We start from the raw sequence: 15,742 nt of genomic DNA, 5'->3' as shown, positions 1-15,742 counted from the left end.
ACCTCTCTCACATCATAGTGCCAAACTGTAGAGGCCCTGATTTGACTGCTCTTAACTCATTTTAAAAACAAATCACTCAGTTCTATTAATAACAGTCTGAACACCATGTGCAGTTTGACACATGGGAATAGGACGGTGAGATGGGAGACACCTCCCACCATATGCCAATAAAAAAGTGAGTGAGACATATACTTCAGATATTGTAGGACCCCAGGACATGTAATAAAGATTTGAAGCACTTCTAAATAGGAATAATTGAACAGAGGTCTATATAAAACAGAGTGTAGATAAAACTTATATGCTAGAGAAACACTTTTAATTGTCTTCCAGATCAATACATGTTATGCTCTTTTTCTCTCCTCAGATAACTTTTAAACATTTGTGTTAACAGGCTAGTTCAGTTTTATGTGCAAATTGGAAGCAAAACAATTGGTATTGGCTGCAACAAACCCAGAGCCAGGAATGAAGGTAAATTTGCTTCAAGATTCTACCCTTTCTTAACCTAGTTAATACAGTTAAAAGTATCTTATTAAGACCATATTTTTTAATCAACTCATGGGATTTTAAAAAATGTTAAAATCAATAACTTGCCTCAAATTATTGTATTGGTTCCTGTTTTACATTAGCAGCATGCTTGTAATTGCAATGGGAAGATGGTGACGGGGGACTCTATATAACAAGGATTCGCTTTGCCCATTGTGCACACCCCTTGCAGGATCCCTGTCAGTGACCCCGCGACCACCCAGAGGCCCCCAGGTAGAGGGGGCCATCACCACAACACAGTCTGCAACTACAGTGCTTTACTTTTCCTTGTAGTGTCAACCAGTGGTGTAGCTAGAGGGGTGCAAAGCACTAATTTTTGTAGACGCCTGAACATGCTGTGCCAGTGGCCCCTCACCTACCCCTTCGAAGCCATTCCAGGTGGTGGGAGCAAACAGAGGCATATGGAATGGCTCCGAAGGGGAGGGGGAGAGGCTACTTGCATGGCACATTCAGGCACCTGCAAAACTTAGTGCTTTGCAACCCCTCTAGCTACGCCATTGGTATCAACCATGCACTTATAGAAGTGTAAGTAAAACAAGTCAAGGCTGTGAAACATTGCGCCAGTGACTGAAACTACACCTGGTCCCTTGAGCCCTTACCCCTGTATCAGGTCTGCTTCTCCTAGCTTCATAGCATTGGTTTCTCACTCATGTTACAGTGGGACAGAATGAAGGGCTTTGGCTTTTGTAGAGAGACACGTGCATTTATTTCTTAGCAGTGCAAGTTCACTCTTAGTTTGCCTTATAGAAACTGGAGTTGGGAAAATATTCTTATGTTAATTGGAATCAATGTTCTGTGTTTATATTTTTATGATGCCCTCTGTTTTGGCTGGGATTTTTTTTCCTTGATGTGGGACTCCTAGGTGATTGAAACAAAAACTGCATTTTGAGAAAATTGGAGAACATAGCCTTGCCTCATGTCAAAACATGTATAGCTGGAGTGTATGTAATTTGCCCTTGGCAAATTTCCCACCCTGGACCATTTTTTTATCAAAATTGGCTGTGTGAATGAGAGCCATACATAGTGAATTTCCTCACTCAATCTACATCAATGACAGCTGCTGGGAGGAGATTCATGTACAATGATCTTGATACATGTGATGAATTTTGCTTCACAGTATGGTGCGGTGTGAGAAAAAACACAGCAGCTCCAATCCCTGTGAAAATTAACAGATAGATGAGAACTACATTAGAAACACCATAGAAATGTTCTGTGATATCCACTATAACCTGTAGATAGCAAATGGTGTGTTTTTTTCTTTCCTTTTTTTCAAAGCATTTTTAACACTGAATTATTTCATACTGATGCTAACATAACTCTTCATGGTAAAGAGTTAATGGTAGTCCATGAAAGAGTCCATGGTTCTTCATGGTAGTTTTTAGAGACCAATAGTTGGACATTTCAGCAACATCTGGAAATATAATTAGAGGATAGCCACTATTTCTCGGTTCTTATGCTTTACAGTTTCATCTTATCAGTAAAGTGATCAAAAATGCAAGACAAAAATTAGTTCTTAGTTGCCAATTGGTAATTAATTAATTCTCAAAACAAGTTATTATGAACATTCCTCTGCTATTTATATGGGTTTTATGTATATGACCATACATTGATACCTAACTAATTGTGCACAAAGTCAAAAATAATATGCATGGTAGGATACAAATTACCTCTGCATGATTCTGTGCATAGTCCCAAAAGCTGGCTGCCATTTATCCATGGATACTGCTAGCTCCACTGGAGCTTCACAGAGAAAGGCAGAAACCAGCCACATCTTCTCTCACAACTTGAAAACCTTTATGCACAAAAGACCTTGCTCCCCTTGTGATTTGCAACTCACAGATGTCTCTCAGCCTTAATATAATGCTGCCACTTTAAATGTAAATCTGGCTAAATCCTTGAACAGAGTACTTAGATCTGGGAAATACAGATTCTGGCTCAACTAGGGAAGTATAGGTTTCAATTGCACTGATGTATTTAAAATTAATAATATACAGTGTATATTTGACTAGAATACCTACAACTCACAGATGCTGTTAGGAGCAATAGTAGTAGCTTCCTTTGTGGTATTATCATTGTACTTTTTTCAAATTCTGCAATAGTACCATACTAGTAATGGAAGAAATTTTGCAGCAGACAGGCTAGTCTTGCTGCTGGGGAAACGTTGGTTCACATCTTTAAGCAAACAAGCAGATGTGTGCTAACATGCTCAGATGTGCGGAGTGGGTGTGCATCCTCTAAGAAAACAGCTTTAAGGGAGGATTGTTGCAGGAGAAGGAGCAGTCTTGCTTCTGTTCTCTACTTTTTTCTTTCTCTCTTCAAAGGGTCCTTGAGCACTCCTGTCGTACAGGAGAAAATCATTTGTCTTTTAACTTACTAACAGGCTATCCTATCCCTCACAATTGCCAACAATGTAACGGTGCTGATGGAGCACTCTGCTGTATCCAATTTCAGGAGGGGGGGGTGATCAGGAGGCCTACCAGAGGTAAGTAAAAGTAGCTCTGGGTAGGCGTTCTGGTGGCCTGTGGGTCTCCCTGAACCCACACCTGCTCTGTGGCTGGTGTAAGTCTGAAGACGGAAAGAGGGGATAGGATCCTGGCGCAAGTCAGTACCACCAGGAATTCCACCTCCTGCCTTCCCCCTCCCCTCCCTGAAACTCCCCCTGCTGTCCATTTCCCATCCATGATATGCCCCCACTGCTGATTTACTGGCACCAGCAGAGGCTCTGTGAGTTGCTGCACACGTTCCAGCAGTACCAAGACCCAGATAGGGCCATAAAACATGTATGCAAAAAAAGCAAAGCAACATGTATGCAGGAAAGCAAAGTATGAATCTTACAAATAAATAAAACTTTTTATGAAGTTCATCCTCTTTTTAAAAGGCTGATAATTGTATGCTTGTTGTAGGGAGGTTGTGTGTCTTGTCATCAGCAGTAGCACAGGCACCATGCAAGGGGTATCTTTGCTATTTACACAATCACTTCAAAAACTGAATGCCAGTGTTGGGAATAAATGAGGGGGCAAGATCCAGCTGACTTAAAAACCCCATTTGTGGTGTGAATGCCAGTTTCCACCTAGAAGTATCCATGCAACTGAAGAGTTAATCCATCGTGTCCCCAGATCAAAGCATGGGTACAAGCCCCGTGCAATTTTATTTTACAAGTGTAAGGATTTTAAAATCTTTCAGTCTTAATCTATGCCACAAACTTATTTTTTAGGGATAGAAGAGTTGTCTGCATGTGGTTCAACATCCAGTACCAAAGACTGACCTTTTGATTACAGGTTTTCTGGAGAGTCTTAAATAAATTCCTTCATTTTGACTTACAGGACTTATAGTTCAATACTCAAATGACAATGGAATAGGTTGGCACTTGCTGCGAGAGCTGGACTTCATGTCATTCTTAGAACCACAGATTGTGTCAATAGAACTGCCTCGTGAGGCCAAAACGGCAGCCACTGCTTTCCGATGGTGGCAACCTCAACATGGTATGTACTCCTAATACCAATAAATGCAAATCAGTGTGTATCTAACTTTTCAGTTCATATAATGGCTAGGAGAGAAGTCATAATTTTGGAAAATGAATGTTAACATTCCTGTTCCTCACAAATGGACACAATGTGTCCTTGGCCTGGTCTAAGCTTAAAGCACAGTGTAGTTACATGGACTTCCATCCTTGTGACCTCCGACATGAGATGGAGCCTATGCACAGCTTGAAGCGGGTGCAAATGTTGCTGCTGTACACTTCCTATTGCGCAAAAGGAGGCAATCCAGCCACCTAGCCCTTTACTCATTCCTTCCTCACACACACCTCATCGTGTGATGCTTACTTTTCTATGCTGCTGCCTGTTATCTCTCCAGCTGATCTCAGCAGAAAATTGTGCCAGGCAGCCACTTCCCCTGCCCATCACCCCAGCTGGTTCTGCACCCTGATTTCGGTATGGAAACGGCTGCCTGGCATGACTTTCTGATGAGATCAGCTGGAGAGATAACAGGCAGCAGCACAGAATGATAACTTCCGCACATGACAGAGAAGGCTTTTTCACTTTGCAGTGGTCTGTGGTTTGGAGACTGCTGCTTTAAACAAATTGGGAAATCCAGAACATTCTGGCAAGTCCTCCAGCACATCTTGCACTTACTGCAGGGCTTTTGAGACTGGGGCGTCACGATGCCCCAGCCTGTGGGCCCTGGCCTCTGCCCCCTTAAGGGGCAAGGGCAGCCAGGAGGCAGGGAGGAGGCAGTGGTGCGATCCTCAGGATCGCGCCAATCAGGGGGCTGCAGGGGCTTGGCTGCATGTACCTGAACCTCCTGCAGCCTCCCAGGGATGCAGGAATCCCTGCGTGACCTTCTGCAGTGCTCCCCACAGCTTCGAAAGTGAAAGTGGAGCGATCGCACTCCGATTCCAGTTTTGCAGAAGCAGAGCGTGATCGCTTCACTTTCACTTTTGAAGCTGCGGGGAGCCCTGCAGAAGGTCGCTCAGAGCTCCCCGCACCCCCGGGAGGCTGCAGGAGGCTCAGGTACGTGCAGCCAAGCCCCTGCAGCCCCCTGAATGATGCAATCCTGGGGATTGCGCCGCTGCCTTCCCCCAGCGCCCGCTGCCTTCCCCCACCTCCACAAGGACTTAACAGGGTTTTCAAACTCCCTGATAGTTTGAAAACTGCTGACTTACTGTTTTGTTTAAAGGGACCGTGCAAGGAAGGAACAAGGTGAGTTCATAGGAAAGCATATGAAAGTGGCTCCATCTACAGCAGGATGGGAGGAAGGTGGCGGCAGAGTCGGGGTGGAAAGCACCCTGAGTCTGATTGCCACTTCCTGCAACCTGCTGCTTAACGCAAGCTGCATCATGGATGGGCCAGCTGTGCTTAGGCAAGCATCCCTTGCAGATTGCTGATCGTTGAAGTTATTGTGGACTCATGTTCAGACATATGAACCCCGATACTTAACTCAAGTTCACAAATGGGTTAAAGATGTTTCTGTAGTTAGCTAAACTGGTTCAAATGATAAAGTGTGGAAAAAAATAACTCCATGTTTCTATTTGTTTATAGGGAAACATTCAGCACAGTGGGCTTTGGATGACGTCCTTGTAGGAATGAATGACAGTTCTCAGACTGGTTTTCAGGATAAATTTGATGGATCTGTGGATTTACAAGCTAGTTGGTATAGAGTACAAGGAGGCCAAGTAGACATTGATTGTCTGTCCATGGATACAGCGCTCATATTCAGTGAACATACAGGTAAGGTTTTCTTTTAATATGCTGAGGCCTTTTTGGAAAAAATTGTGATGTTTTATAGAGTTTCAGTATCATGGAAATCATGAATCATTTGCTCACAAATCAAAGGAAGACCTTTGATAACTTTCCCCCTTGCATTCTTTTTAGGAAAACCTCGTTATGCTGAGACTTGGGATTTCCATGTGTCTGACTCTACTTTTATTCAGTTTGAACTGAACATGGGCTGCAGCAAGCCATTCAGCGAATCCCATGGTATTCACTTTCAGTATTCCCTAAACAATGGAAGAGACTGGCGTTTGGTGACAGAGGAGTGTGTTCCTCCCAAGATTGGCTGTCAACACTATACTGAGAGTTCAGTTTACATCTCAGAAAAATTCCAGAACTGGAAGCGAATTACAGTCTACCTTCCACCTGCAACAATGTGAGAAATATTGTCTTGATTGCATATAAATAAACTGTGTTCCTTATCAGAAACAAGGCTTTGTGGAATCTGACCAGAACAGATACTGTGAATGAATGATTTTAAGGATATAACTAAACCAAATTACTTATGTTAATACACTGGAATGCTTACAAAGAGAACCACCCAAGAATAAAGGCATTTCTCTCTCTAAACTTCACAAAATAGTCTGAAGATTTAAGTATCTATGCTTTGGTCAAATCAAATTACATCTCTCATCTTCCTCAAAGACATTCCTCCGTCACCATAAAAGTGGAACTAGATTAGACAGCAAATGAATGTTTGCTGCCGAAAATGGCAACCACGCATTTAATTCCCTTCCTCTACCCATAAAATGTGGTTTTGGGAATGTGTGATGTCAACATGTCATGAACTTCCTATGCCTGCTCCCCATTTTTGGCTGCCATTGAGAGCTTGAGTTAGGAGAAAAACATGAGATGGTGATATCATTCCACCTATTTTAATAAATACACATTATGGGTAGAGGAGGTACAAAATATGGGGTGTTCATTTTGATAGCAATCCCATCTTTGTCATAATGTCTAGTTCTGTCCTCAAAATGATAAATAATATAATAATCTATTGAATACTTATCTATTAATGAATACTAATAATCTATTGAATACTGATATATATATCATATATATATATATAATATATAATATACATATATCATATATTCCTGATATATACATATATATCAGTATATACACTATACACTATATATCTATATCTATATCTATATATAGATATAGATATAGTGTAAAAAGTTGAAGCTTTTGAACATACAATCAACCAGTGAAAATAACAGCTATACAAAACCAATCACAGACAAAATCTTTATATACATGAGGTATTTGATGCTAGAGGATCATAGGACAAAGAAACCTAATGAACACAGAGTAGAGAGACCGATATTGACCTGCATTTACATGTTAGCTTTTTACAAATAAAATGAATCCTGGGCTCTTCCTCACATCTTTTTGCTTTGATTTAATAGATTTGCAGAACAATTCCATTTTACAAATAAATGCTGGTTTTTTAAACGAGAAACAAGGTTTTTTTAAACGAGAAGGATAGAGTGGATAGAGAGATGCTCTTTACAATCTCACATAACATCAGAACCAGGGGCATCCACTAAAACTGAATGTTGGGAGAGTTAGGACAGGCAAAAGAAAATATTTCTTTACTCAGTGTGTGGTTGGTCTGTGGAACTCCTTGCCACAGGATGTGGTGATGGCATCTGGCCTAGATGCCATTAAAAGGGGATTGGACCAATTTCTGGAGGAAAAACCCATTACGGGTTACAAGCCATATGTGCAACTTCCTGATTTTAGAAATGGGCTATGTCAGAATGCCAGATGCAAGGGAGGGCACCAGAATGCAAGTCTCTTGTTATCTGGTGTGCTCCCTGGGGCATTTGGTGGGCCACTGTGAGAGAGGAAGCTGGACTAGATGGGCCTATGGCCTGATCTAGCGGGGCTGTTCTTATGTTCTTAAATAGTGAATGAATTAAAAAAAATAAGAAGAAAATATTCATTATTATTTCATATGATTCCACATTAACATGCAGCAACTTTAGTAACTTTTAAAATTGATCAATATCAGAGGGTAAAGAATATATATGTAAGAGTCGGAAAGTATATCACATGAACACACCATAATGACTAAACTCATGTATAAGGATGAACAAAGGCAGACAGAAATCTTAACAGTTTTGATGAGAACTGGTGACCAGGTGTTATTTATCAGAACTCGTTTATTAGAACTGCAAATTGTAGTTATGTACTATATATAATTTACTGTGATCTTTTGGAAACAGATATTTTGTTTCCTTTGTATATTTGTAATTTTATTCAAAGGATCTGCACATGTATTCTGTACATGTTCCTGATTGATTTTGCAGAGGGTTTGGTTTTATAGCAACACCTTAATGCTTTATTAATGCCTGAGGGCCCAATCCTATCCAATTTTCCAGTGCTAGTGCAGCTGTGCCAATGGGGCAAGCACCATGTTCTGTGGTAGGGAGGCAGTCACAGAGGACTCATCAAGGTATGGGAACATGTGTTCCCTTATCTTGGGGCTGCACTGCAGCTGCACCAGTGCTGGAAAGTTGGATAGGATTGGGCCCTCAGACTCTATACATTCTCAAAATTTATCAAAAAGCCAACAGTCCATATAAACAAAACCTCTGACAAATAACTTGGTTTTTATGTTTTTCATTCCAGAAATAAAGCATTAAAATGCGAAAATTGTATTTTAATTAAGCATTTCATCACCTGCAAGTGTAGTATCCCCCCCATTTTGTTGTATCTTCCCTTATTTCTTATTCCAATAACAACCATACCTATGTGATGGTGCTGAATTGTTCTTTTAATCTGTATTTTCCCAGCTCTCCAAGAACACGCTTCAGATGGATTCAACGTGATTATACTCCTGGTGGTGACACATGGGCTATTGATAATGTTATCCTGGCCACTGGCTGTCCTTGGATGTGCTCAGGCCACGGTATCTGTGATGTTGGCCGCTGTGTGTAAGGAGACAAGTATTACATGCAATCTCTTTTCTTAGTGATGTGAACATTATGTCTTATTCATTGGTGACTAATGCTTCCATCTGCTCCCCAAAATTTGTTGTCAGGTGTGACAGAGGTTATGGAGGACCTTATTGTGTTCCTGGTGCTCCTCTCCCTTCTGTTCTGAAGGATGACTTCAATGGCAACTTGCATCCTGATCTTTGGCCTGAAGTCTATGGAGCTGAAAGAGGAAATCTGAATGGTGACACAATCAAATCTGGAACTGCTCTCATCTTTAAAGGGGTTAGATATTATTAGTGATAAATATGGCTTAAATATACATTTAATTTCCCCCCATTTCTTGGTTCTTCCCTACACACTATTTCTGGCAATCTACTTTGTTTTTCAGTGTTCCTGTACATAGTTTCTTTCATTCCCCCTCCCTTTTTCCTTGAATACGACTGCCAGAACATTTGGAGCGTTTTTTAAAACCATTTTTATCATATGCAGCCACATCCTAGGTTAAATTAAAACGTGCTTCTCTGAGGTAATAGTTCTCACAAAGGAACTATAAACCTATTTTTCACAGTTGGACAGGGTCATTTGTTTAACAGGATGCCTTATGTGAAAACTCACCACATCAGAAAGGGGGATTCCTTCTAATATCATGATTTTTTTCACAGAGTATGAGTATTTTTTCACTCCCCTTACGAGCATTATAGTGCCTTAATTAGGGCCAAATCCTAAGCGGACCTAGCGCTGGTGCTGAGTTCCAGCACCAGTGCAGGGTGTCACAAAAGTGCCATAAGGCACATCCATGGCACCCAGAGAGGAGGGGTCACCAGTGCTGGGCCAGCACCAGTCAGAGCTGGGCCTCAGCGCTACATAGACAGCTGAGTGGCACTCCTCCAGCACCAGCCAGCGGTGAGTATTTTTGGGGTGGGGGGAGAGAGGGCAAAGGAAGGGGAGGATTGGGCCTGAGAGGGGAGCAGAGAGGGGAGCAGGCTCTGCTGCCATCTCCTAACCTCCCTCCTGGGCTGGGTAGCCTAGCTACCTCATGTCTGTGCCTTCTCAAAAGTGGGTGCAGATACGAGGAGACCGATTGGGGCTGCAGCTGCATCACCCAGGTTAAGGGAGCAAATGCTCCTTTACCCCAAGGAGATTCCTGGCACTAACCTGGCACCCACAAGATCCAGTGGTTGCTATTTCAGCACCCCTGGAGACCTTGGCGCTGCCAGTGATAAGATTTGGCTGTTAATCCTGTTTGAACCATTCTTAGTTCTTTGCGTTAACTTCATCTCCCATATCATAGCGAATATATGCTATGATATCTTGACCTCACCTTTGAAATTCTTTGTAATCTTGATCTGATTAGTTCCCTTATTTCAAAATTACTGTCCCATCTCCCAGCAGTCACACCTTTTCTGCCACCACCTTTACAGTACCTACTTGGAACTATTTTGAAAACCTAAAAGTATAGAAATCCTTTTTACCTTCTGGTCAATAGTAACTCTCTGTCTCTCTTCTGTCATTTCAGGAGGGACTGAGAATGCTTGTCTCAAGAGATTTAGATTGTACCAACACAATGTACATTCAGTTTTCATTCAAATTTTTAGCCAAAGGTAAGAAAAATATTTTTTCTTCATATCAGTAGTTCTCCTTTGCTACTGTAGTTATAACTACATATTATAAATATTATGACAGATTAACAACCCAATCCTAACCTTCCCTGGAACAGGACGACTGGCAAGCTGGCCTGCACTGTATCTAGCACAGAGTTTGAGGTGGATCCTGCGCAACTTGGATTAAGGGGATTTATTTCTTACTCATGTTGTGTGGCAGCAACCTCAATGGGGCTACTCGGATCTGTTCCAGCGAATTCGCTGGTGGAAATCCAAGCAGCCTGATGTAACAGTGGTCTGCTCAGGAGGAGGGTTTGAGATCCTGCCTGAGTGCCAGAAGCCAGCCCCTCCTCCTTCCCGGACCCAGTCTGCCTACCATTCCTCCCCTTGCCTGCTCTCCCCCTCCCCAAACACCCCCAAAATGCCCACCCCCCCTGCATAGGTCTCCCCAAGCCAGCACTTCCTTACCCCCTCCATCTTTGGATCTGGCAAGAGCAGGTCAGTGCATGTCCTTCTACCAGAGCGTCCTGCTCCCGAGATGTCACAAATGTCTTATGGCACGTTTACAAGACTCTCAGGCCAGTATAATGGACTTATGCCAGCGCTATTTTAGGATTACCCCCTAATACAATCAATGCTACTGTAACTTGCAAAAAGGTAGGACATCTGCAGAGCAGAGGCATAACTTGTGCTGAGCCTGAGGGGCACATGCCCTGGCCACCACACCATGGGGGCACATGACCTTCAGGTTCTCCCCTGAGGGCAGAGTGCTCACTGCTGCACTTTGCACTCCCTACTCCTTTCCCTTTGGAGACTCCCAGCGCATGAAGCATGTGAAGCATGGCAGTGAGTACCTTGCCTTCTGGGGAGAATCTGGCAGTGACTACCTTGCACACAAAGTGGGGCACTGCTGGCTTCTAACGTCCCTTTTCTTTTCCTGTGGAGGCTCCTAGCCTCCAAATGGAAAGAGAAGGGGGTGCAAAGCGCAGCAGCGAGCTCCCCAGGAAGAACCAGAGCACGAGCACCCTCCAGGGAGAACCAGGAAGTAATGTCATGACATCATATGACATCCTGATGTCACTGCCTTAGGCAGTCAGTTACATCTCTGCTACAGAGTGTTGGGAATTCTGAGTCATTAGCAGGGCACACTGTGCCACAGCAATCTAAAGAACTCAGGGAGCACAAATTACTGTAGCAGTGTTTCTCAAACTGTATGTCAGAACCCACTAGGTAGGTTGTGAGCCAATTTCAGTTGGATCCCCATTCATTTCAATATTTTATTTTTAATATATTAGACTTGATACTACCATGATATGTGACTGCATTAGAGAAATATTACAGATCTGTACTTTAATAGGCTACTATGTATATGCTGTGAAGAATGATAGTCAATGGGACTTATTTCTGGGTACGTGTGGGTAGGATTGCAGGCTAGGATTATTAAAACTCTTCCTGCTTGATGATGTCACTTCTGGTCATGACATCACTGCCGGTGGGTCCTGACAGATTCTCAGTCTAAAAAGTGGGTCCCAGTGCTAAAAGGTTGAGAATTGCTGTACCAAAGGATGCTTGAATAAGAATCACTGTATGTTCTAGTAGCTCCCCAACCTGCCTACAGTCATTAGCATTAGCAAAAAATGTCACTATAAGAGGAGACTCTTCCCATTTCTACTTCTTCCCTTGTTCCTTCTTCTCGTTATCTATGATCATCCCTCAGTGAGCTCTACCTTGGGTGTCCAAATTATTTTGCTGTTATGTCATAATCCTCCTACTGTGAGCAGTTTGCATTGATCTGTACTGAGAGACACAGGCCTCTCCCATAAAGATCTTGTGAAATGCTGTTGTCTTTCGGTTTCTCCAACTCCTCTAAATTGTAAATTTAGAACTGAAAGATACCCATTATCCTGAAGTTTGAATTAATATTTAATATTTTCATATTGTATTTCTAAATTAGCTTTTGGTACTATTTTAAATCAAAAAAGGAGCAAGTATCTCTATGTTACTACTAGATATGTGATTCCATCCACCTCCCTGCAAAATAAAATAACAGATTTATTTATTGTCTGTGTCTCTGTAATAATGCTTTAGTCTAAATAGTTCTCCCCACATGGTTTTATTGTTCTTATTATCACTTTATTTATTGTTCTACATATTGTAGATTTTAGTGTTGTATTTGTATGCCACCTTGGACATTTGCTTCAGCATAGGAAAGGCGAGATAGAAAACTTTTAAATAAACACCGCAGACACTCGCCTACAAGTCGACCCACAGATAAGTCGAGGGCAAGTTTTGAGCCAACAATCATGGAATTTTTATGACCTTCGTATAAGTCGGGGGTTAAACTTAGGGGGGTGTCTGACTATAGTTTTGTCTGATTTTACCCAAGGCCAGATCCTGAAAAATAACCTACCACTAATTGTTACCTAAGGACTGTAGTCTCTAATTTATTAAAAACACAGTAAAAGATCATAAGATACATTTTTATTCTTTTTAAAATTCTGTTCTTCACCACCTTTTTGTAAACACTATCAGAGTAAGTGCACTGTAAACAACACACCAGTGGTCCCCAACCTGGTATTCATGTACTCCGAGGGATACTCCAGGGCCTTTAGGGGTACTTGAAAAAGAATGGCATAAAGGCAGAAAAAAGGCAGGCCGTGCTTCAGAATGCACGGCCTGGAAGGGAGGTAGCTAGTTGGCTGTGAAAGCCCTACCAATGGCTAGTTTTTGGTCATCAATTCATGTATGAGCCAGTGATTGAAAACCAGCACAGTAAAAAAGCTGAAACATAATATGGAAAGTGATCAATCACCCAGAATTTGTCAGCACACTTCTGCTGCAAAACAGTGCAAAGGCAGTTCTTCAAACAGATGAAAAGAGAAAATATGTGATGAATACATGAAGTCTGGGCTTTCATATGGAGGAGATGAGGGCTTGTCTTACTAATTACAAACATTTTGCTAATAGGAAGGGTACAATTTATGGAAATGGGCTGCCAAGGGATATGCAAGTGAAAAGGTTGAACCATGGATCAAATCCACCTTTAAGGTGTCTGGTGTGTTAAGCCAGAAGCTCTACGTACAAACATACAACCCATAACACATAACTGGGAGTGTGCAATTCAATTCACAGCAGAGAGATGCAGCTGCATATATTTGCAACCCTTTTTACTCAGAAGTAGACCCACTGCTTTCCATGGGTGTTATTCTTAAGTAATGGTGCACTGAATTGTAGCCTGGGAATTGTAGCCTGGGAAGGAGGGTCCCATCCTGGTGTTTCCAAAAGCAGACCTGCTTTGCACGCAATTGCAAGCATTTGCAAAGCAGAACCAGGCTGCAGCAGAAGGAAAGAGAATAAAAGTTTAACTTTGGCTGAAATGTCCCTGCAAAGTAACTATAGGAGGTGCCTGCCTGAGCTGAGCAACAGCTCAGCTGAGAAAGGAAACTGTTCAGACTTGAAAGGCTCTGCCCTCTGATTGACCCGGAGATCAGGCGAAGTGAGAACTGGAGCTTGATTACTTGGCAAAAATTTCATGTACTATACGTGATTATCTAAGGTAAATACTGCCTTTCTCAATAGACTCAGGGCCCAATCCTAACCAGTATGCACCAGCTTACTGCCAGCACTCCCCTTTACAAACATGCCATAAGGCACTTTTGTGGGCCCCAGCAGACAGGTAGGTGGGGGGGGAGATATTCCAGGGTGGGGGGAGGCGGAGGGAGCGAGGGGAGAGGGTGGAAGGAGGCGTTCTGGGGGGAGGGAGCGGGACGGGTGGGAGGCAGGACCGGTGGAGCTTTGCTGCACCGGATCCTGAACCTTCATGTTGGGTTGTCTGCCTGGCACAGAGCTTCTTAATTCTACGCCAACCCTTGGGCCATTGTAGAATTGAGTAGCCCCATTGCAGAACTACTTGCTTTATCCAAGGGGAAGGGAACAAAAGTCCCCTTCTCCTGAGGAGGCAGTGGCGGCTACCTGGGGTGTGCTGGATGCAGCGACAGCCATTTTCAGCACCACTGCAGCCCCCATGCCAGACAGCTCAGGACTGGGCTGCCCCGCAGTTTACATAGGCAGGCTGAACATAAATCCATTTTTCAATGTGATTTTTACAAACATTATTCCATGAGAAACATCATATAAACCACCATTTCTCCAGATGTTTCCCATCACCAACTGCTGTCTCTTGTACTTTTCAAGCCTCTTGCAGGCACCTGCAACCATGCTTCAGACTGATTTCTTGAAGATGTTATCCTTTTTGACAGCTGACTCCTTCATATTCCAGCAGCCTCGCAATCTCCCACTCTCCCATCTGGGCAGCCGATCCTACTTAGCTTTTTCAGGCAAGATGGCAGCTCAACCTCCAGATCACACCTCCTGCCCCCAGACCACATTTATTTGAGATGAACCACTAATAAGCATTCCATGAGATTAAGGAAGCTTAGGCTGAAATCCTATCCACACTTACCTGGGAGTAAGTCCCGTTGACTATAGTGGGACTTCCTTCTGAGTGGACATGCATAGGATTGAACTCTTTGTCATTGACTAATGGAGATTCATTTGAAAAAATGCAATGAAAGCCCTGGCAGCAGTGTCCTCTAGGTTTTTATGGCATCACAAAACCTCAGATGGTGACTACAAAGTTTTAACCACTGCAACCTGTGTCTAGCTCAGGTTTTGTTTATTTGTGACTTTTGCAAATTACCAGAACAGTTATTTCTTTGGCAATCTGTTCAAATGTGACAAGGCATTCAGAACTCCAACCACATGGTAAGCTGCCTCGCAGTGGCTGTTGCTTGACTGTTTTCTTCCCTTTGTTCTAGGCACCCCAGAGAGGTCACATTCGATTCTGCTTCAATATTCTGTCAATGGTGGCATCACTTGGCACCTGATAGATGAGTTTTACTTCACACAAACCACAGACGTTCTCTTCATTAATATCCCACTGCCATACACAGCACGAATCAATGCTACACGGTTCAGACTTTGGCAGCCTTACAACAATGGTAATGACAAACGATCCAAAGCCATATCATTTTGTAAATATTTTTTCTTAATTTTTAATCCTGCAGTCTTGGTTTTTTGGTTTTTGCTTGTTTGTTTGTTTTTGCTGTACATTAAAAGATAATTCCACTGTGTTTTTTATATTACTTAGAATCCTGTATGCTGTTATAAAATTAAATTGCAGCATTTAATGTTAATGGATGTTATATAGCAGGAAAATATACTTTTCTTTATTGATTTTAACTGTTTCAAATAGGTCTGATTTTCATTTAACTTTATACTTCAAATAGCTGTAAGTTTATACAGTATTTATAACTAGAAATGACCCATATCCATAGCAAGAAAAGACAAAAGCTGCAAGTATCATCATATGTCCATT

General features: G+C 42.3%; 1 protein-coding gene across 1 annotated transcript in view; it reads left to right on the top strand.

The window, feature by feature from the left end:
• Nucleotides 1-15,742, top strand: part of RELN (reelin) — a 366,138-nt gene that overhangs the window by 292,888 nt on the left and 57,508 nt on the right. Inside the window, exons 31-38 of the mRNA XM_066633734.1 lie at nucleotides 392-468; nucleotides 3,867-4,025; nucleotides 5,583-5,771; nucleotides 5,916-6,189; nucleotides 8,621-8,761; nucleotides 8,869-9,046; nucleotides 10,281-10,365; nucleotides 15,183-15,365. Of these exons, the coding sequence (XP_066489831.1) occupies nucleotides 392-468; nucleotides 3,867-4,025; nucleotides 5,583-5,771; nucleotides 5,916-6,189; nucleotides 8,621-8,761; nucleotides 8,869-9,046; nucleotides 10,281-10,365; nucleotides 15,183-15,365 (1,286 nt within the window). The remainder of the gene's footprint in view (nucleotides 1-391; nucleotides 469-3,866; nucleotides 4,026-5,582; nucleotides 5,772-5,915; nucleotides 6,190-8,620; nucleotides 8,762-8,868; nucleotides 9,047-10,280; nucleotides 10,366-15,182; nucleotides 15,366-15,742) is intronic.

This window comes from Tiliqua scincoides, chromosome 7 (genome assembly GCF_035046505.1).
Source record: "Tiliqua scincoides isolate rTilSci1 chromosome 7, rTilSci1.hap2, whole genome shotgun sequence".
NCBI classification, from domain to species: Eukaryota; Metazoa; Chordata; class Lepidosauria; order Squamata; family Scincidae; genus Tiliqua; species Tiliqua scincoides.
The sequence above is the reverse complement of the archived record's forward strand: the minus strand, read 5'-3'. Positions and strand labels throughout refer to the sequence as shown.